The 24,018-nt window shown below is 39.4% G+C and overlaps 1 protein-coding gene across 12 annotated transcripts in view; it reads right to left on the bottom strand.

Annotated features, from left to right (window-relative positions):
• Window positions 1-2,338: 2,338 nt before the first annotated feature.
• Window positions 2,339-24,018, bottom strand: part of HSF2BP (heat shock transcription factor 2 binding protein) — a 34,457-nt gene continuing 12,777 nt past the window's right edge. For 11 of the 12 annotated variants that reach the window (XM_089511929.1, XM_089511928.1, XM_089511931.1 and 8 more), the window contains exons 6-8: window positions 22,440-22,557; window positions 8,064-8,167; window positions 2,339-3,784 (exon numbers count right to left, since the gene is read on the bottom strand). In XM_089511929.1, coding sequence (XP_089368055.1) covers window positions 3,576-3,784; window positions 8,064-8,167; window positions 22,440-22,557 — 431 coding nt within the window. In that variant the 3' untranslated portion in view covers window positions 2,339-3,575. Of the gene's footprint in view, window positions 3,785-5,146; window positions 6,131-8,063; window positions 8,168-22,439; window positions 22,558-24,018 lie in introns of all 12 variants that reach the window. The other variant, XR_016280220.1, reaches the window with a different exon arrangement.

Here is a 24,018-nt window from a genome sequence, read left to right as displayed (position 1 = left end):
ATTCCCACTCAGAAGTGGCAGGAGCCCCAGCAGACGCAAGGAATTATGCAACTCTTGACAGAAAAAAGCAGATTTTGGAAAAGCTACATGGATTTCTCCCCCCCACCATCCAATCCCAATCAAAGCAGACTCACTGAATCGACTGCTGAATGGTAAGTTAACAATTACAGTCTTATTCAGTGGGTCTCGTCTACTTGGGACAAACAATTGGATTTAGGCCTTCAACTACATCCCTCAATCAGCATGGTCATATGGCTAGCTGCTTCTAGGACCTATGCTCCAAAAGAGTAGCCTTCCCAGAAGCTGGATTAAAAGTTGCTCATCTCCAGTCTTACATTTCTTTGGAAGTCCTTGGACATGGTCAGAATTGACCCTGACAACATACCAAAAATGTCACTTCTTTTGGTAAGAGGATAATCTGTGGACCACATGCAGTGTCCCTACGAACAGCGCAAGATCAAACCTAATGGTTGAATTGTAATTCGATCCCATTAACATGCTATTAATTTTAGGATTCAAAAATACCAAGTGAACAGTGGTACATACAAATGTTATTTTCAATAATCATTTAATTCAGTTATTTGACATACAGGAATGGCCCGTAGCAAGTTATCCTAAGCAGGCTTCCTAAAATAACTTTATCACAATGTTCACTATCTAGGCTTGTTCCTGCAATATCCTATGTTCTTTTCCTCCTGGGAGTAAAGATATTGTTTCCATTGCTCTGCTTTTCAGATGACCTTTCGATTGCAAATCTCCAGGTGTGATCTCATATATAGAAGCAGTGTGGTGAAATGTCTGCTCTTTTGGGACTTCTGTCATTCAAGAATTAGAGCATCACTGCTATGTAGTAAGAAGGCACTTCATTTCGTGCTTAGAAAATTATGTTGTGTTAGTCAATTTCTTGATTTCAGCAAGTTCATTAAATTGTATAAACTATTCTTCTTCCAAGGTAACAGCTGAATATTTCCAGTTTATTACATATAACAGTCTTGCTGCTGTTATATATTCTATAACTTTCCCCTTTCTTCTTTTCCATTTATTCTTTCAGAAGTTCAAGCAAAAAATTTCAGGTTTCAACTGAATTTTAAATTTTAAAATATATTCCATTGTATTAGGTATTTGTGTCAAAATATTTTTATTTATTTATTTTATTTTATTGCTCTTTCTTTGTTGAGTCTTTTAAAGAAGAATGGAAATTAGTGATTAACTATTGGAAGAAGAAATAGGGACAACCATTTATTTTAGGATTTGCAGAATAGTTGATTTCACCTTTAGGTAATTGTGTCATTTACCAATAAACAACAGTATCATTAGAAATTCTTTTTTGCATACTTCATAGAGAAAACAAGGGAAGTAGACATAGGGCCAAAACAGACACCCGATTTAGCTGGCTTCACACTGGCTTGGTTTAGACACACCATGCCCCCAAGCCAAACAGAAGCTGCACCAGCAATTACATGCCAGCCAGCCTCTATCCTGCTTGGGGGCATGGCATTTACACACCACTCGCCCCGGAGCCAGTGAAAAGCCGGCTCCAAAGACAAAGGGGTGGCTTTTTCCACCCCAAATAGATTTTTTCTGCTCCTATTTGGGGGGAAACTGGCCACATGTCTGTTTGGCACGGTTCCAATCCAGCCTAAATGGGCCGGCTCCAAGCCACCCCGATCAGGGCCATCTGTTTCAACCCTCAGTGTGGATAAGTAGCACGTTGGAATACTGTGTTGTACATATCCAGAAACATATCTAGAGATAGCTGTGTTGGCCATATAGCAAAGTAAAATAACATCCAAAATCCACAAAACAGTGGTACCTTTATTGGGCCAGACAGAATGAAATATATATATGTCACAAGCTTTCTAAGTTTCATGGCTCCTTCACCAGGGAAAGGTGTTAAAAATCATAAAGGGGGCAAGGGGAGAATGTTAGTCACAGGCCTGCATTCTATCAAAATGTTCTTGGTGTTGTTCTGAATTAAGGTGGTATGGAGGCCATTCGTCCTTCTGGCCATGTGGTACTGAGAGACAAAGCATTTTAAAGTCCAGGAAACAAAAGTTAAATTCCATTAGTAATACAAAAAGATCCTTCCTTTTTGTGGATTTTGCATGCTATTTTACTGTATTGTACACAAATATACTTTTTGGTATGTCCACACGTTTCCTTCAGTATGCCTCTTGACCATCATTATTCTTTTCCTGATCTTTGTTTACATGAGTACAAAAATATGAAGACACAAAGAGAGACAGACACAACAGGCAAATACAGTAACAAAATATAACAGTTCTGCATCCTGTAGGTGTTTGCAGAAACAAATTGTTTAATTAATAATCATGTTAAACATTAAGGGAAAAATATCACATGCATATAATGGCACATACAGTTTTATTTACTCCATTATGTCTTTGACATATAGCCGTTTGAAGCAGAAATTATAACACACTATGGCTCAAGAAAGGAGAGGAGAAAAACGTGCAGAACAACATCCAAATACCAACAGTGACATGTTTGCACAAGGACCATACATACATAAGTCAAGAACCATAACCATATATCCATTAAAACAGACAAAAGCATAACCAAGCTGTACTAAATTTGCTTCTTTCATAATTCTTGAGTTTCTAAACCTGCATCTCTCAAGAAAAGAAAAGCTCCAAATACTTAGCCAAATAGCAGGCCCCCCAAAAAATGAAAACTAGCACAGTGAAAATGAAACTATTCTGGGTATGCTGCTCCAGGTGGGTGATGAAGATAGAAGCAAACCACAAATTCCTGAGTGGTGCAGGCAAGTGGGTTTTTCACCCACTGCTGTTCAATATCACTTCTGTTGTCCCCACCTGCCCAGGGAGAGCAACTTGGTGGAACCTGTCCTTATGCGTCTTTGGTACAAGGAGTGGCTGGCAGACAACAACAGAGGAGAAGCACCACAGCTGTGTTTTGTTTGGGCTTCCTGGACTGTCACGTAAACAAAAACATTCCATTGCTTAACAGTATTTCAGAAAAGAAAGAAGAAATGTACACAAATGTACACAGACTAGCACAAGTGGTAGTAGCACATCTCTTCCATCCTCTCTTTGCCACTGATACATGGAAGCCCAGAAAGGATGGGGAAAACAATCTGGGGGAGCCACGGGTGGCACTTGCCTCCTCAGATCTGGAGTCTGCTTTGCTAATAATTTAACTTTTGGGGACAGAATAAAATTACTACCAAGTTGTTAGGGTTTTTCTTAATTTCCCAGGTTTTCAAGCTAACCACTTTTTTGCTGATGACTACAGACAACTTGACCCCATTCTTAATCTCCTGTAAGTAGAATAAGACAGTTGCTGTGGTTAAAGAATGATTTTTTAAAGTATGTGATTATGTTCACCTTGTCAAATTATTAATATAGGATAGAACAAAAAAAGTCATAAGATTTGGTTTTCAATTTCAACTGAAATTAAACTTTATATAGTCATTATCCTGAAGCATGCTCTATACAGCTATGACTTTATTTTTCTTTTCTGCATAGGAATACTCATCATACATATCTAATTACAAAAAAACCTAGATATAGCATTCTACAAATTACAACATAACCTTATACTTCATACTCTAAAACTTTAAGGTCCTCCAGCAGTTCTTGAGCCAGGATTTGTAGATCTGCATTGCGGCTCTTTGATAGCATATGAATCCGTGGAAGTGGCAAGGAGTCCCGCATTTCAGGAGCTGACTTAGTTAAAATCTCTGGCTCTAAAATCACAGACTGGAGAAGACGTAGTACATGAAGGCATACCTCTGCATCTGGATCTAGAAGTGAAGGAGAAATGTCTTGCTAACCTAACTTTTAGAATTTATAAAGGAGCAGAAAAGTAAATGATCACTCCAGATAAAGCTTTTCTGACATGGCTTACTCACAAATGTGTTCCACACATTAACTGTAAGCAGGAGAGAGAAGGGCTGCATCCTTTGTTCTTGTATCACTGTCAATTGGCCATGAACTACAAGCATGTGGCAGAAAGGTGGAATGAGGAGTCTAGATAAATACAGCTGTCATATTACATAGGCTACTTTGCATAACTGGAAACTCTTCATATAGAGCTTCTAGTTAAACAAAAGAACCTATGTGCTTTTAAGCAAAAAATATTTTACTTTACAGGATCCAATTGTTAAGTACTTTTCAATGGTGTGCCAGAAAGCTTTAGGTGTGAATTCAATACATAGTTATTAGACAGTGTGCCAAGTAAACAAAACAGAGTATAATACACACACAACTGTGTTGTCCTTCTTTTTGCTTCTGGCTAAGATGTTCATCTTAGCTGTTTCAAAAAAAATTATTTAGTGTTCACCATAAAGCCAACTGCATCTTCAATTCCGATCACAAAGAAAAGGATGTCTGGACTATATTATATCTGAGATCTGTATAGGATTAGGTCACTATCACCCTAAAAGGGGTGGTGGTGCTAAATGAGGTGGTGGGGTCCCAAGTACGGTAAATACTTTTCAATGTTGTCTGTCAAAACCCTGCATCAATATAGTTTTGTTTCTTCTGTTCTGTGGCTGTTTGCAGCCTTAATAAACTATATCTATAGGTCTCAGCATTAAGAGGTTTTCAGCACTGTGCTTAGTATGGCTTTCTTAGAGCCTTTAACACCACCTCAGGTGTGTTTTACTTATGCTTCACAAATGGAAACTGGAGTCTAATATGTCTAGAGGAGTCTAATACATCCATGTTGGAGAAGACTACTTTAGCAGCAGGACAAGTATCTCCAAATTGCCTAAGCAAAGCAGGTAGTCAGTCTTTCCCATTTTACTCCAGGGGGAGGTGCAACACTACAGCCTATCAATAAGTCTGTTTCCTCTTACTCTGCAATATTTTCAAAACTCTGTCTTTAGTATTCTAGATTAATTGATTGATTATAAAAAGCACAAAATAATGTAGCATCCTCCCAAAAGTGCTGGTACAGAAATGTTTGGGTGATTTTGTAAAATAATAATATTCTATAATGTTAATAAAACTATCTGGATGCTTGGGCTTATACTGTCTATGTTTATGGTTTGGATCTGCTTGTAGATATAATTTAAGAATTTGTTTTATTACAATTATGTATAAAAAAGAGTTATTACTGAATACTCTGACACAAGCTTGTTAAGAACATACTGAAAATCTACCTTGACTTCATTAATGTTCTCTCAAGAGCACAACATTTGTATTTTATGGCAGCCATTAACTATGACTAACAGAGATAAGGCAGAAAGATATTGTAGTCACATTTATGATTAGTAGCATACTTTCAAATGAACTATTCCCTAAAAGTAGGGCTTAAGTAATTGCATGATATCAATTCTTAACTGTTAATCTGCAACAGGTTCCACAAATTTAACAGACATGTGCCAACAACATTATTTCATCAGAAGCAGGATTTATTATGCTGGCACATAATGGATATCAAGTTCAGACTAAGTAAATTACAAACTGTTCTAGTTTAATTTACTGTCATTAGAACATTTTATATACAATTGGCCCTCCATATCCACAGATTCTTTATCCATGGATTCAACCATTCACGGCTTCAAAATATTCAAAAAATATCTAAATTCCTAAATGCAAACCTTGATGTTGCCATTTTATTTAAGGGACACCTTTTTACTATGCCATTACCTTATGGACAAGCCACTGATAAAATGTTTGAAATGCCATGAAGGACTGATTGTAGAAAACTCACTAATTTCAGTGTGATTTTAAAAGGCTGAAATGCAAATTGTGGTTATAGGAAATAAAGTCAAAACAAGGTTTCTTAAGTATTAACATATCTAGGGGTGGCTGTGTTGACCATATAACAAAGTACAATAACATCCAAATTTCACAAAACAGTGATACCTTCATTGAGCCAAGTGAAATGATAGCCTTTAGGGCTGAAGGGTGGGGTATAAATATCATAAATAATAGTAATAATAAATGCACAAAATACATGTTGCCAGCTTTCGAAGCATCACTGGCTTCTTCACCAGGCAAAAATGTTAAAAATCATACAGGAAGAAAAATGACAGTGTTAATCACAAGCCTGCATTTTGTGAGGATGTGACTGTTTTCTGTTCAGGTACTGGAGGGAAATTCATGCAGGAAGGTTTCTCCTCCTTCTGGCCATGTGGGCACTCCAGGAAAGAAAGAAAGAAAGAAAGAAAGAAAGAAAGAAAGAGAGAGAGAAAGAAAGTTCCATTAGCAGGACAAAAAAAAAAGATGCTCCTCTTGAGATCCAAGTTGCTTCTGTCCTTTGTAAAGCTACAGGCTCTTTTGTTAGGCAGAGAACACTGAATTAAATATTAATATTACTGGACTATGTGGAGAGAGGAGTATTTTCCTAGCAATAGTCTGGATAACTGGCAGGAGTTATGCAGATTTGCGAAAGTGATGGTGGTGGTGATTTGGCAAATAACTACCTTGAAAGTGGGCAGAAAAAGCAAATCTTTGAAACATTACTTTTCACATTAACATGCCAAAGATCTCCCAGCCAGCATTACCATGGCCATGCTGGCTAGGGGATTTGGGAGCTGTAGTTCAAGAAAGTAACTTTTCTATATTCAGGAGAATTGTTAAGGCAGGAGGAAATCTTCTTTAAAATAGTCTTAGGGTTCAGATATCAACATATTTTTGTGTTCTTTCCTCTTCTGATTCACTGTATCCGTTTGTGAGTTCTTCAGGGAGAACAGCTATGTCAAAGAGAACTACTCAAATATATATTCAAACAGTTCCAACCTCAGTCTCATTTTACAATGAACTGGGGGCCATTGCTGATAGTTATCAATGAAATCCTTGAATAATGAAAGTAACCATGGAGAAACAGGAATTCACTTTTGTATATGGGATAGGTTGTTCCTTCCTGTTGTTTGCCTTCAGGTGGTTTTCAACTTATGGAAACCCTATCATAGGGTTTTCTTGGGAAGATTTGTTCACAGGGGGTTTGCCTTTACCTTCCTCTGAGGATGAGAATGTATGGTGTGCCCAAGATCACCTAGTTGGTTTTTATGGCCAAGTAGTCTCCAGAATTGTAGTTCAACTCTGAAATCACTACAGTACACTAGCTATGTGTCTTAAAAAATACCACATATTGTACAAATCCAAGCAGGTAGGAAACTTCCCATTTATTTGCTAATGACAGGTGATCTAATTATTGAGAAATGTTAAATCTATTGAGATTTGATCAAACCAACCTCCACTACTGAAACATTTCAAACATTTCTTTAACCAAAGCTGCCGATTCTATTTGTAGATTACAGGTATATGACAATGCATAAGGGAAGGTTAGGTAGAATGCACTGTAGATGAGAGTAAGGAGTGGGAAACCCTTGAACACAAATCTCTGAAGGAATACTTGTATGAAAGGAAAGGGAGGGAGAGAAACCGCTTATCTGTTCTACTGTATTCTGTTAAGTGTAGTTTTGAAAAAGGAAACAACTACTTTAACTTGGATTCCAGAGTTGTCTCTCTGTAGGTAAGACTCAAAACTGGTAGATTTCTCTGTTCTTTGAAAATAAGCATCTTAAATCGGAAGAAATTGCCAGTGTACGGTAACTATATGTGTCCAAGATATATTCAGCACTTCTGTTCTTCGCCACATTTTGATTCGATTTTATCTTCTTCCATGGATGTTTCACAAGTACAATACTTAACTTTTCACCAAACCGTAAGAGATTTAACTCAGATTTTCTTTTAAAGCTTTTGTTGTTGTAGCTACAGTAGTTAAAGTAGCAGCAGTCATCATTGTTATTAAAATCAGAGGCCAGACATGACTGCTTTCTGTATCACTGCTTCTCAAATTGCTGGAGGCCCTCCTGGACAAGCATGAGCAGGCTCTCTTCCACCCTAATCTGCCTTCTGCTTCCTACCTCCTTCTCTCCCTTTTATACAACCCATCCTCCTGCATCCCCCGTCACCTATTACTTTTTTTGTTTCTAAGATATAGCTTCTTTTGCAAATTATTTGAGATTCAGAGAGAAGTATTTTAATACACTTCAGGGAGGTGGTTAAAAAAATTAATACATTTGAGCACTATACAGGTACAATTCAATGCATTTATAAAGGCCTTACCATTCAGGAGCCACCAGAGTAATGGGAAGAATCCTGAGCTTTCACTGATGTACTTCAAACCTTTCACATTAATACTCACATTGTATAAGGACATCAGCATCAGCCTGCAATAAATGTTTAAAAAGTGACTCAAATGTGCAGATGTGACTCCTGCTGCAATAACCTGCACACCTTGCTTCCAAAAAGCTTTAAGAATAATGTTTTCCAGACATGAAAAGACTAGACATATATTTCAGTATCTATATTTTATCTGTATTTGTACTGTAATCCCTCATGTTCTGTTTTCATTTTAATCTACATATGCACATTGTTTTAATAAAGCAGTGTCAGGAAACCTGGCAGAATATATATTCTACTAAATTAGCTGAAGGTGTTCATGCAAACACAGCCTTAAATGATCACACAACACATCCAGTGAAATCTGCTTAAGAGAGTCTCCCTAGTGGACAGCACATCATCCTGATTAAGCTACTTGTCCTGACAAACAGAAAAGGGCAAAAAAAAAAAAAAATTAGTCTGACAATGCTTTTTAGAAAAACACAGAAGTGAAAACCCTCAGACAATTTTATCCTGTTTCACTTCATTCATTAATTTCATGTTCTTCCATAAAAGTGTCAAAATCTTTATTTAAAGTCAACTTCTTTGAATGCCACAGGTATGTAAAAACTCATTTGCATCATATTACTCCCTGTTCCAGCTGATCTTTTCATCAACAAAGCTGCAGTTCTTTCTCAGCTACAGTAGCAGTCTGTCACCCCATAATGCCAGGTTAAACAGAACATTCCAGCAAAAGAGGTACCTCATTCCAAACTCTTCACTGAAAATAATGTTTTCCAAGATCCCAGTTTCATCCGATGAAGAGAACAAGTAATAATTAACTATTCATTTTCATAAAAAGCTCCTGCCTTTCAACTGAAAGATGGCTGAGAGTATATTTCAACAACACATGCATACCACACCCCAAAACCCATGAAGCCGAGCAGTTTTTAGGGAGGAGAGCACTTCTGCTCTCCAGTCACGGCAACTATATTTTCCTGTCTTACATACCCAAGACAACAGGCACTTAGCAGGTGGCAAATCGGTGTCTGGCTTGTACCACTTCAGTCTCACATCTAAGGGCAAACAGGACTGCATGGACACTAGATTTCAAAAGGAAAGGTTTTAGCCTAGACGTCTCATTGACATTTAGACTGATATGTAGAGGGAACTTGAGTAAGTGGAGTCTCACATTTGCCCAGATCACCACCAGGATCTGCTGTCTTATGGAGGGACAGTTTCTGCTTGACCCCAACCCCATTGTGAAAGACTTCCTTCATGAACTTTCCTGTTTATCCTAATTGGAAATATACCGTGGCATCTATATAGCTACCCTAATAGTATATATGTGTTTTTGTTGTTGTTGTTACCTTGTATCCTAAGCCTTTTTAAAATCTCTTTTTCATAGAATCATAGAATTGGAAGAGACCACAAGGATCATCCACTCTAGCCCCCAAAGCACCCCCGACAGTCAGCCTCTGCTTATAAACCTCCAAAGAAGGAGACTCTACTACACTCCGAGAGAGTGTTCCAATGTTGAACAGTGGTTGTTGGTTAAATGTTCTTTGTTGTTGTTGTTGCTATTGCACAACATTGTTGTTTTGTAGAACCGGGGGGGGGGGGGGGGAATAACCTTGCAGAATTAAAAAAAGAATTATTTTAAAAGAAGTGGAGTGCTCTTATGATCAAGATGAAATCTTAAAATATTAATAGAGCGCAGCTAACTGGTTCTGAAAAAAAATTCTAGAAGACATTAGTGAAGGGGGAAAATGTTTATCTAGAGTCATTTGCTTCCTTCCCAGTTTCTCGCATTTCTAAGGCTCATGATTCTTTGGGTAGTGGGGCAAGGTTAAGGGGCGCAACTATGCCTATATTAGGCATCTTAGCAGGTCTCTGTTCCCCAGTGCCCTTCTCAATAGTTGATAAACTCAGGCTGAAGTGAAAAAAGACAACCTACCAAGGTCCTATCCTTGTGTTCATAGAATGATTTGGACTTCAGTTGGAGTGGAGAGACATAGAGATGGTTGGCTTAACTCTCCTTTCTGTGCCACGTACATAGCAGCAAGTGGGCCCAAAGGGGACATTTTGGGTATTTGTTTTTGGCTCAGGTGAGGCTGGGAATTGGCAGAGATCTTTTCCCTTCCCTAGCAAAAGGTTCACCCTGATTGGAACAATCATTAAGGACTATTCTACCCAACTCAGCCATTTGCCAGTGCCACGTAACTCACTTGGAAAGAAGTCAGGAGGGGAAAGAAAGGAGTTCTTTGGCAATCTAATACATTTTCTTTCTGCCTGATCAAAAGCTCTAGCAAAAAACAAAACAAAACCCTGTTGTCTTCTTAGAGAAAGGAACAAGAATGACTCACAAGGAAGTACCTCCCTAGAAGGAAGTCATCTATCTTAATTCTGCTTCCCATAACTCCAAATGGAGCAATGTTTCCAGTAGTCTAGGCTCTGCCTCTGTGTAACATGGGATGGACTTGTCCGAGTACATTCCAAAGAAGACAAGAAGTCCTTGTCATCCCATGATCCACTTTATAGTCTTCAGTTCCCTACACATGATAGCTCTCTCAGATTTAAGATTAGTTTGGAAAATCAAAACAAATAAACAAGGTGATAAACTTGCTTTCAATTGCCTTTTATCTTCCGTGCTATGACCTGGAGAAAGGGCCCTTCAGCTCATAGAGCCTTCCAAATACAGTTTTTGATGAAACTCTAACTCAATATGAAAGTGAAACAGATTTTATTCTAAAAGAGAAAACTATTATTGAATTACCAGATAAAGATAATTAAACATTATAATAGAAAGAAAGGCTTACTCGATGTATCAACTATAACTAGAATTAAGGCATCTTAAAATTAAAACAATGCAATCCATTTATATTCATGTTTAGATCTGTAAAGTTTAATATAGTTCAGAAACTGCAGTGCTCAACAAGTTTAGCATGCACACAAAGCTTAAGTTGTTTTTGAATAGCAGCAACCCCTATGTTATGGTAGAAATGCCTTCATCTTATGCAGCAAATCCTCTGCCTTTTCTTGTCTACCTTGGAGGTTGTAAGAGTTCAGAAATGTACCTGGAAAAAACCAAGTCAATAATCCCACAGAAGAACAACCATTAATTTCCTAGTCATTGCTACTGATCACACAGTGGGAGTCCATTTGGTCCGATTGAAAAATGATGTGGAATTAACCTTGGACTTGAGGGAGCTGAGCCCTTGAAGTAAAAGGGGAAACTAAGAATGATTTCAAACAAGTTTTTAATGTTAGCATCACTTTGCTGGTTTTTTATCTGTCCTTCACTTGATATTGTGAACAACTTGTTTTCAGGATCACGTTATGCAGATCATGTCATGCTACTTCCTTTAATGGGGAAAATCTGGATTTTCCTTTTCAAAGTTACTATGAATTAAAGGGATAGCCAGTGTGGCATAGTAGTGTGAGTGTTGGATTATGACTCTGGAGACCAGAGTTCGATTCCCAGCTCGGCAACAAAACTCACTGGGTGATCTTGGGCAAGTCACATGTTCTCAACCTCAGGGGAAAGCAATGGCAAACCTCCTGTGATCAAATTTTTCCAGGAAAACCCCATGATAGATTCACCTTAGGGTTGCCATAAGTAAACAATAACAACACGAATTAAAGGTTCAGAGAAAACACATCACCTTTCCACCTCTGAGAATAAAATATGATTTGCGATTTTTGAACAAAATGTGATTTGCTTGATTTTTGTCCTCCAGCAAGATAATGGAATCAGTTGCGCCAAGAGCAAGTTTATCCCTGAGTACAGATAAAACTGCAGTTCAAAGCACTGAGCAAAGCAAGTTTGAATGGGAGAGGGGAACAGAGGGCAATCCCTACCTTTGCTTTATGGGAAATAATTTCATTTTAATAAGAAACAGCCAACATTCTCTGAAAAGCCTACAACTGCAAAAGGGGAGGGGGGGGGGAACTATTCCCTTTTCATCCACACAGCTAAATTAAGTTTCATTGGTAGGAACAGAAGCAGATCATCATTCATTACTATTCCACTTCCATCTCATACTGAAAAAGTGATGATTTACTTACACTAGAAAACTTTACTCTAAAGACAGCCCTAAGAAGGAAAATAATAAACAATAGTCAGCAGCTGGAACATTGTCCCCAGTCCTGATTTCAGAGTCAGCATTTGTCATATGGTGCTCTTGACAGACAGTGCTCTTAAGTGCTCTTCTAGTGTTCCTGCCTTATCAGCCTCCCTCAATGCCTGTGAGCAAAGAATCCATGGGGACTGAGACTATATTTCTGAAGGAGCTGTAGTAAAGCCCTTTGTGGTAGACACTGATTGTTGTGTACCATACATGTGGCTGTGATACATTCTACAAGACAAAGGTGCTTGTGAATGCTTCAGTGGCAATGTCTGGGATGATATGTCTTGCCTTGGTTGACCAAGGAGATTATCACACAGGTTAAGAAGGGATCACTCCCGTCCTTACTGTATCCGTGCTTATCCAGTCCTCCTGTCAGCGGCCACATCATTGTATCAATGCAAGTTTCCAGTAATACAAACTGAAGGAGCCATGCCACTTTAGGGACGGGAGAAGGACGGGATAAGTGCGACGTCATCTGAAAACCTTATCACGATTGTGCAGTAAGAATGTGTCACGGACGTGATACGGACTATGTTTTTTGAAAATTTCAGTGTGATTGTGCTGGAAGAAGAGGACAAGGACATCCTGTCCCTGTGATAATCTCCCAAGAGCATGCCGGCATGGTGTATGGGTGTGCGTATGACTGCCTCCTCCAGTGTGGGAGACTGGGTTGGGAGGGGCAGATTGTTATAGTAATAAAGTTTAGACAAAATAGAACATTCACATAAGCAGATGAAGATTTGTGGGATGATAAAGGAAGCAACTGAAAAGAACCATGCTTTGAAACCTTTTTCCTCTGCTTGCTTATCTGTGAGAAGAAAGGGACTCTCACTAGGCATTTCTAGTTTTTGGAACAAAATGGGTTATGTATTTGTCTCTGGAGTCCAAAGGGAAGTACACGCAGTCCACGTATTTTTTTATCCATGGATTCCATGTTCCACGGCTTGAAAACATTTTTAAAATATAGAATTCCAAAAAGCCTTGATTTTGCCATTTTATACAAGGGATACCAGTTTACTATGGCATTGTAATTAATGGGACTTGAGTAACCACAGATTTTGGTATCCACAGGGAGTTCTGGAACCAAACCCAAGCAGATACCAAGGACCCACTGTACACAGAAGGCTTCTAGACAGGAATGTGCAAAGTTGCCTCTCTGAAGTCTACATTATGAGGTCAAAGAGGTGTTATCCAGATTGTACACCTTTTTATGTAATTTTCAGTCTCCTGTCCAGGTTTTTCCATACCACTAGCAGAGTCCTGTGACTGAGTTCTTACTTATGCTATATCCTATGTTGTGACACAGCAAATTGGGAAAGACAGTTGATGTATGAACAGATCTTTTTACATTTTTCTCCTTGTCCTAATGAAGTCAATTAGAAATTCTCTGACGTAGGTCTAGGGCAAATATGAAGTTATACCACTGCTAGCTATGAACTGAAGTGATATAGGATTTTTTGCATTCCTTGCCTTGTTTCAGCCATGTGAGCTTGTGCTGGCATACTGGTTACAGTCACAGTGGTGGCATCTCCAATGTTCTGTGCTGTAGCAGAGTTTCCACTAAATCTTATAGCCCAGGTGCTGAACATGTTAAAGCCCACGAACCCAACTGGAATTTGAGAAGAGTCTTGGGGTTCATTCCTGTGGGGCTGAAGGGTACAGGGCAAAGTGAGTTGGGACCAGATTTAATTCTTGGCAGCCTTAACATTTTCCCACCAAATGCAGAAAGCACAGCGTTCAATTCCATGCATGTCTGCTCAGAAGTAAACCCTGATGCAACTCCTTTTTGCCAGCAAAACCTAGCTTACCTTTTAGATTTCCTCTTATCTCCAACCACCAGAGATAAGTGCAAATAGGCTTGTAAGTTGAATAAGAAGCCCCTGCAGGCCACAAATGGCCTGTGGGGCAGATATCTCTCCCATCTCTGGTATAGCCCATCAGGTAGCAGATCTCAAGAACAGATTGTCATTTCAAACCTCTTTTTTATTTGTATTGCAGAGACCATGGTACACATATTCAAATTACAAAAGTCGCCATATGCCATTAATTTTGCTGTGACACTAGTCTCATCAAACCACTTGTTACTGTTTATACAGCACTTTCAGAATATACACACAGAGTAAGTACTATGCTCAGTCAGCTGTTCTCCAAAGCCTCTACAACTGTGTACCATAATGAATCACTTTACCAATCTGTACACCTGCAAACATCCTTACCCAGTGAGACAAGAACAGTTTAATTTTTAAAGCAAATACCTAGGAACAGAGAAAGCCACCTGTCCATCAAGCCACGGATTATATATTTGCACTAGCAGCAGCTTTCTGGGATTTAAGGCAGGATTTCCTGGAGATTCCCGGTATTCCCCAAAGGTCTCACATTCAAGTACTAAAAGATCTAATCCTCCATAGCTTTCAGAATCAGACAATATCAGATGTGTGGGTGGTATGAAGATATAATACCTCCTTTTTCTACCCTATTTTTTTTTCCAAGAGAAAGTGATTTAATTTTCCAGCTTGTCATTTTTCCTAGGAAAATTATAGGTTGAGAAAATAGGTAACAAATTTAAAGTTTATAAATCTGCCAAAAAACAAAATGGTTAATAAGATTACCAAAGACATATTTCACTACATTCAGTTATGCTACATGAGTTTTTGCTTTGTTTTTGGGGGAGGGACTGTGGTTTTAACTCTGCTTTATTAGCTATCTTATAGATCAAAGTGGTTGGTACAGAAATAGTATTTTAATGCAATAAATATGCCAGAGGGATGTATGATGGGTAGCCTCTGGCTTGCCCTGGACCATCACAGCCAAAAATATCTTCCCCAAATGAAAAAAACCAAAACCAAAATGATTTCTCATTCAGAGGGCACATCTACACTATAGAAATTTGGGTTTTTTGTTTTTGTTTTATTTATATACCACTATTCCAAAGATCATAGCGGTGAACAGCAAGTAAGCTAATTAGCAAGTGAGCTAATTTGCCCCCAACAGTCTGGGAACTCATTTTAGCGACCTCGGAAGGATGCAAGCCTGAGTCGAGCTTGGGCCCTTTTGCTGGTCTTGAACTCGCAACCTTGTGGTTTTGAGTGAATGGCTGCAGTACAGGCATTTAACCACTGCACCACTTTGATACCACTTCAACTGCATTCTATAGAATCCTTGAATTTGTAGTTTTACAGTATCTTTACTCTTTCCTGCCAGAGTGCTGGTGCCACACAAAACTACAAATCCCAGGATTCTGTAGAATGGACGCATTGCAGTTAAAGTGGTGTCATACTGCATTATTTCTACAGTGTAGATGCACCCAAAGAAACTCAGACCATACCCTATCCCATGGGGACTTCCCCCAGTCAAAAAATTACTTACATCACTATAAATGGCCCATATACTAGCATAAGACAACAACAAGATTCCCACTGTAAATAATTTTTTGTTGCCAACTTCATTTCCAAACAGGTATCAGACCCCTTTTTCAAAAGGAATTGAGGTCATGTAATTGAATACTTCAAAATAATGTGATTTACAAGGACAAAAAGACTGGCTTTTCATTTTGTGTTCCTTCTCTAAGCAGCACAAAAAAACAAGAATTTTTTGGCCTTTCATCATTATTGGTACTGGGTCCAACAGATTCTGAAATAGTTTGGGACCTTTGGGAAAGTACAACTGGATAAATTGGTTTTAGACTGAGTCAATTAAAATACCACCTGATAGTGAAAGGACTGCACGTCCACCTCCATGGCTTTCAGACTCACATCATCAGTTAAGAAGGATGCTGTGAGAGAGAAATCCAAAATTCTTTGCAGTAGTATATTATCTCTTACCCCCAGATACAGCTACTGAGTCATAAAAAGTATGCTCGATGCTGTAAGAAAGTAAAAGGCTATCTCAAAAGGTCATTTTGGGTCATCTCCCATTCTTGTCATAGGCTAGCTCTCATTCTGCGAAAATAAAATGATGCAAAGCAGCCTTTAACTTTGATACCTGTAAATCAGCCATTTTATCCTCATGTAAAAATGCTTGAAACTGAAATAGCAATATGGCTGTATTTTGCAGATTGTCTCAATTCTTTCTCCAAGAAAAAAAAAATCAAAAGTATGTACACCCTTGGAAAGCAAATTAAAAAAGTACTCTGCTGGGGAGTCATTCATATACATACATATCTTTGTTTGACCATTTGCACTTTTTTCTGGCATTTGATTCTTCAGTAACTGCAACAACAATCCTGGTGAAAGTCAAAGGGCAAGCCTTGGGTCAGGTTGCCTCTTACTCCTCTCAAGACGTTGGGGAGCTATCCACTTTTTCTCTTTTTAAATAGGAACAGTTAAAGTTTACATGGGTTAGGACAATGTCTGAATACATAATATGGACATTTCCACTAGACTTAGTGGTTTGGACCTTCCAGTTATAGGCCTTATAGCAATTTGCATGTCCGAAGAGTGAGCAACAATGCCTGCCCTTTATCCACCCTGGGAGTGGAACAAGAAAAAACATAACAATTATGGGAAGACTGATTACTACCCTCAGATCAGGGATGTTCTCTTCTAACCCAATGGAGACAGAGACCAGTTTTGGCAATATTATTCTCCATATTAAATCATATTTGTCCTTGTGGAATGAATTTTATAGCCTAAGGAAAAAAGGGGCAAAATCTAAATATCATTTATCTGGGTTTCAGGATGTTCACCTACTCCACAAAGGGATTTTTCTTCACAATGCCATACTGCATCACTCAGCAAGCACCTCAGGTTGAAGGGGTGGAGTTGCTCACAGGATCTGAACTCGCAACACTCTCTAAGGTGGCCAAGTAGACAAAAGGCACAAGTATCTCTGCCTTTGTTTCTTTCTGTCTCTTTTTAAAAATAAATCTATCACTCTGAAATTGTTGCACAAAAAGACAGATTCCTCTTGAAAGAGAAGAGAAATATTGGAGAAAAGACCCCAAATTCTCACCTCTCTCTGGCATTCAAATTGGCTGCTGTCTCTCCAGCTCAAGAGCAGGCCCTGATACATAAGTCTCCTCAGCTCCACAGGAAAACTGTAAATACCAGCTGTTCAATAGCTTCTACCAAAATAAAGTTATATAAAAACTCTCACAATAGAAAAGATTAGAACTTCTGCATATGGCCTTGTAGGTCTGTTTATCTACAGAAATGCCAGAACAGATTAAAAGTGACATAGAAAATCATGGCTGTGTTTTGTGTTTTTCCTAAGGTTGTTTATTTTATACACAAAACCTTATGTGAAAGCAATCTAGCAAGGAATGCAGAAAAGAGGGAAGTTATTGAGAGTTTAAACATCTCCCACTAAGCTGTTCAAAGGGCAAAGCTCAATGCCCAGGCGATTGCTCCCTAGTCCTTCAGCACCTCCTCCTGTTCTCAACTACCCTTGCATTCTCTATACTACAAAGCTGTCTTAAAATGTACAAAAAGTCAAAACTTTTTCATTAGACATCTCATTATATCTTTAAATGTTCTCTTAGCCTAGAAAATTTACCCTTGGCAATTGTTCTTGGTCTGCCAAGTTTAGCAGTAAGCCTTTGGCACCCCCTGCTGACCATCCTTTGGAACAACATATAAAGACAACCAAAGTTATAACTCATATTCTCAATAACAAGCACAGCAAAGCAAGATTTTAATACAGGTACAAACTACAGAGAAAATCATGGCAAACATTGCTTACAGTAGGTGTGGGAGGTCAAGCAGTCCACCAAATTCTGTTGGACTGCAGCTCCCAGAGGCCTAGCTAGCACAGCCAATGTTGGGGTACATTGGGAGTTGCAGTACAACAACATCTGGAGGGCTTCATGATGCCCACACTTACACTTAGGTCCAAAAACACACTGCAGAAATAATGCAATCAGGATCATCATCATCCTGAGACCACTTTAGCTGCCCTGGCTCAGTGCCAGGGAATCCTGGGAATTATAGTTTATTGTGGCACGAGAGCCCTCTGAGAAAGAAGACTAAATGTCTCCCAAAACTACAGTCCCTAGAATTCCCTAGCATTCAGCCAGCTAGCATTCAGTTAAAGCGATCTCAATCTGAATTATTTCTGCAGTTTGTTTTGGACCTAAGGCAGCTACTCCTGATATATTCCTGCATTTTGGAAATGGCATGCTAGGTTGTAAAGAAGCAGTAGCAATAGCAAGTACATTTCTATACCATTTGTCAGGGCACTTAAGCACTCCCTAAGTGGTTTACAATGTGTAAGCTAGTTGCCCCTAAGAAGCTGGGTACTCATTTGAGCGACCTCAGAAGGATGCCAGGCTGAGTCAGCCCTGAGCCCCTAGCTGGTATTGAACTTACAACCTTGTGGTTTGTGAGTGAGTGGCTGCAGTACAGGCATTTAATCACTATGCCACCAGAACTCATAATTTAATGTGCAAAGTGTGCGCATGGCCCTGTTGACGCTGGGATGAAGCTGACAGCCCAAAAGGAGTGGTCTCTGCCTGCTCTGGCGCCACCTGCACCAGGACTGCGGTGACTGCATGGCCTGTTCCCAAAGCAGGCCCAAACAAGCCACTGGCAGGAGCAGATTTAATCTACTCCTTTCTGAGCCAGCTCTTTCTGCCTTGGCCTCTGTACAGCTTCTAGCCACTTTGGGGGGGTGTACGTCACACCCACAAAGTGTTCAGAAGCTGGTCGCCTTCTTTGGCCCTTCTGTTTCAGGCCCTAGTCTTAGCTGTTTTCTGACAGCTCAACGTCTTCTTAGGCTCTGCTGTCCACCACTAAAGCAGGGGTCATTGAGTACTGGTGAATATCTGCCTAATAGGAAGATAGCAGCAACAGATGAAATCTCTTCTAAGATCATGTTTACAAAGGCATATATGTTTTCTAATCCAAACTAGACATGTTGTTTCATCAGTCAAAACCACATTTCACTGCATATAAAATTTCATATTTGAGTAATTCTGGTAAGCTACTGTTTCCTGTCTCCTTTAATGCTACGTATCTTAAAACAGTTGGTCTGTGCTAGGTTTCTTATTATACATTATCACACTGTTCTGTCAGCCCTGTAGAGGAATGAGCAGAGAGACTATAGGATACAGAGAAAGCAATTCTATATTAACAAAACATAAGATACTCCACCACCATGATGGGAGCAAGAGCCAAAGTATTCATTAACGTAGCCGTTCTGCTAAAATGGAGAGGAAAGGTTATGGGTAGCACAGCGAATGGTTCCCTGTGCAGCCCATAACCTCTCCTCTCCATTTTAACTGCTCTCCCAGTGTGTCTTCATCAGCAGAACGGCTGCTGATGAATACAGACCCATAACCACAATGTACCAACATTACTTCACCTCTAGATCTATCACTGACGTCAAAAGAAAAAAAAATTCAAGTTATGGCTTCCCCACCCATGCCATCATAAATGGATATAGGATATGGTAAAAACAAGACTCAACCATGGCACATTACTATCAACAATGAAACCCTATCAAGGACCATAACTCTGACAAAAGGGCAGGCAACTTAATGTGCAGCTTTATGGCCTCATGCCACACTCACTAAAGAGTTCACAACAAAAAAGAACTCTAACAAGCAGAGCAATGAGAACAGTGCAGTTTGTACAGAAAGGGAGTACTTTACACAAACCTCCTGACTTCACACCACATGCAGGAACCTGAGTGCACTGCTAATATTTCTCTAGCCCAAATTTCTAAAGTTGCCTTGTCTTAGAACTCCACAGTCATACACCCAATGCTACTCCACTCCAACGACTGGAGATACCAAGGCAAAGCACCCAACCAAGGCAGACAGGAATGGGAGGACCACCTACTATGAAGCACATCTACTCTGCCTCCCATGTCTCACATACAGCCTTCCCTCACCCAACAATGGAGTTGTTGTCTCCTACTATGGTTGCCAAGTGTTCTGATTTGTATGGGAGGTCCCATATCTAGCTTTATTTAAGTAGATACACAGTGTAAATACAAAGAGTGGGAATGACTGATGCTCACAAACAGACACACCTCTTTCCAGCATTTTCTATGCATCAGTGGCCTCACATGGCATTTCAAACGCATAGGGAGAGGGCCTGTCTGTTGCATATGGGCTTGGCACCTGTTCTTCCTCTCCCCAGGGTGAAACAAGCAGAGGTTAAATTCCATGATGGTTATTCCCATGGTGAGGTTTTCTGGGGTTTGGGAGTTTCCACAAGAACAAAGGTCTCAAAGGAAACTCTCACAAAAGGCCCCTCTTTTGTGAAACTTGAGGTGGGCCTTATATAGGCCTTCCTTACATGTCCCAGCCAGTCTTGAGCTAACAACCAAGCTGCAATTACCGTATTTTCCAGTGTATAAGACTGGGCGTATAAGACGACCCCCAACTTTTCCAGTTAAAACATAGAGTTTGGGATATACTCGCCGTATAAGACTACCCCTCTTCCAACACACACCAAATAAAAATTTTAAAAATGTCAGATTTGATTTCAATATGGTAATCTTAATTCAAATGCCTATGACATGCAGGTACTCAGCAGGAAACCTTGTTGTATACAAAGCCTGCTTGGATTGGTCAGCTCTCCCTGCCTGCCCAGCCCTCCCTGTCTCCAAGACTATCAGAGCGATAGTGCAAACACAGCTCTTTTTCCATACCTCAGGTGTCCTGGATGCCTGCAGCTTGCTCCGCCCGTCACTTACACCTTCCCAGTGAGACACCCCCTCACCTCGTCATCAGGACCATGTTAAGTCATTTCTTTCCATGAATCCTAGAGAGTGGATTTTCTTCTACCGTACTAGTACAGCGCTGCCCTTGCTGCTTTCATACGGTCACCGCATACGGTGGGGATGCAGCCGCGGCCGTTTTTAACTCCCCCTCCCACCATATGTGGCGACCGCAGATTCTCCCAGTCTGGCTTGGAAATTTCAGCACCTGCCCTATAAAATAACACCTGGCGTATAAGACGACCCCTGACTTTTGAGAAGATTTTCCTGGGGTAAAAAGTAGTCTTATATGCCAGAAAATATAGTACATCTTTAGACTGGGCCTTCTCTCCCCTCTCCCCACTTTCTGTTGTGCCATGAATTTCAATTATCCTGCAGTAATATTTTGAAAAGCTGGCAATCCTATCTCTCACATAGGAGAAGCACTCATTCCCATATGTGAGCAAGCTCTTGGCCAACAAAAGGTAGGAATGTCACTCTGGTCATTGCTATTGGTGGTCATAAGAACTACCAAAAGCAACCATCCCACACTGCACATGCTGTTCAGCCCACAAGGGAAACCTCCCACCACCAGCAATGATCAGGATGGTCCTGGTTATTCTTTCTTAGTCCAAACTAGACTTCTATACCATAGCAAGCTCCATGCCAGTTACTTAACACAATAAATAGTTTGCATCATAGGATGCATGTTACACAGGATATTCATTCGCTGCTCTGCTATCTGTGGAACCAACATATAAGACCCAGGAACCCTAGTAATGTGATTGATGGGTAGCTCATTATATCTTTTCCTTTCAGAATCACCTCCATTCCAGGTGCTGTCTGTTGAAGGCAATGCCTGCATTTCACCTATTATGTTTTTATTGCTAAGCAATGCTAGATGCTGATCACCTGGCCAATCCCTAGTGTGATTTAGCTCAATGCAACTTGAAGGAAGAGAGTTTGATGGGCTCCTGTACTCACACATATACTTGAATTTAAAATATTCAGTAGTGTGAACATTTGTATGAAATTCTCAATAAAGGTTTTGTAGGGAAGTGACCTAAATTAGAATACTATTTATTTATTTAAAGTATTTCTATATTGCCTCCCAGCCCACAAGTGCTCCTGAGGCAGTGAACAAATAAAAACCAATTAAAACAAAAAAAAACATTTTTAAAACTCATTACTCTTTAAAAACTCTTTAAAAACCTCCTTAAAAACAATTGTAGAATCCAGTTTAGAAACAGTTAAAACAGCAATTTTGAACACTGAATGTTATGTGGAAGAGAACTATTTTGGCTCTATTTTTCCAAGATTTCCCCCTAAGTAATAAATATGTTTCACATAAATTTTATTTTCCCCCCATAACAACGTATGGCGATCAAACAGTATTATTACTGTCATATTGTACACAAGAGTGGGTAAAATTAGGAATCTGAAAGCAACAGTGGGTTATTTAAATGGGAGATTCACCAGATTCTTTACTATGCACTAAACTGCATCAATTTGATATAACAGATTTTAAGACAAACTTCTATCAAAAAAAAAAAAATTCCAATCATACACTTTAAGTTTGGTGCAGCATCCTGGCTTCATGTCTCCTAAAAGTTGCATCATTGTATCTAGTAACACTCGATTTGAATTAATCAGGAATTCACGACCACATGCTAAAGCAGCAACATCTAAAAGAGAAAATGCAAAATAAAGGCATTAAAAACCCTGCACTTCAAAAAGAGTGTTCACATTCAATAGTTTTGTAATCTTAACACCACTAATGAAAATGTTGTAATTGTAGTAACAGTGAGGCCTGACTAAAGCAGAAGTAATGTGGATAAGTTGGAGTGTGTCCAAAGGAGGATGACCGAAATGGTCTGATAACCATGCACTATGATGAGAGATTTAGGGAGCTGAGCATGTTGACCATGGAGAAGAGAAAGTTAAGAGCTGACATGATAGCCCTTTTTAAATATTTGAAGGGGTGTCATATTGAGGGTGGAGCAATCTTGCTTTCTGCTGCTCCAGAGAATAAGACCTGGAGCAATGGAAGGAAACTAGAGGAAAATAAATTCCACCTAAACATTTAGGGAGAACTTCCTGACAGTAAGAGATGTTTGACAGTGGAACACACTCCCTTGGAAAGTGGTGGAGTCTCCTTTGGAGGTTTTAAACAAAGGGTGGATGGCCATCTGTCGGGGGTGCTTTGATTCTGTATTCCTGCATGGCATGGGGTTGGACTAGATGGTCCTTGGGGTCTCTTCCAGCCCTGTGATTCTATGATTCTAATTTTACAAGGGATATGAAAAATACATGACCAATGAGAATACAACCAAGAAATAAATATATGCAACAAAGAGTGCATCTACACTGTAGAAATAAAGTGGTTTCCCACAAATCAGCCATATTACATTCTGACTTTTGGCTTCGTATTTCATTATAAGACCTCCCACTTTATTGTATAAGCTACATTTACAACTGATTTGACAAATGTAGTGTGAAAGCCTCAGCTGATAAAAAGTGGTGAATAAGCAAGATTATATAAGTTTTTGTGGGTTTTTCGGGCTATGTGGCCATGTTCTGGAAGAGTTTATTCCTGACATTTCACCAGCATCTCTGGCTGGGATCTTCAGAGAATGCTGGCATGGAAGTGAGTAGTGATTCCTCTCAACCAAGTGTCACACAGTGTATCTCTGAAGATGTCAGGTAGAGATGCTAGTGAAACATCAGGAATAAACTCTTCCAGAACATGGCCACATAGCCCAAAAAGCCCACCTTCGACTTCACAAACAAGATTATACTTATTGATTTTAAAATGTGCACATGGCATTTCCATATTAATTTCAAAATACAAAAAGCTTTTAAAAATCAAGAAGTCTAAATACAGTTTAAATATGTGAAGTTTAATAAAAAGAAATCATAAACAGCATAGCAACAAATTTATATCTTGACCAGAAAAGAAATCCACTGTTACAGAGATCCTCAATGGAGAATAAGTGAAGATCTTGTTCTCCCAGGGTGCATCTACACTGTGGAAATAATGCAGTTTGACAACAGTTTATGTCCTTTAGCTCCATCCTATAAATCCTTGGATTTGTAGTTTTACAAGATAGTTAGCTTTCTCTGTCAAAGAGTGCTGATGCCTCATC

This window comes from Sceloporus occidentalis, unplaced genomic scaffold (assembly GCF_023333645.1).
Source record: "Sceloporus occidentalis isolate IW3139 unplaced genomic scaffold, rSceOcc1.0.p SCAF_2, whole genome shotgun sequence".
Lineage (NCBI taxonomy): Eukaryota > Metazoa > Chordata > Lepidosauria > Squamata > Phrynosomatidae > Sceloporus > Sceloporus occidentalis.
Note: the sequence above shows the minus strand (reverse complement) of the source record. Positions and strands in the feature narration are given on the sequence as shown.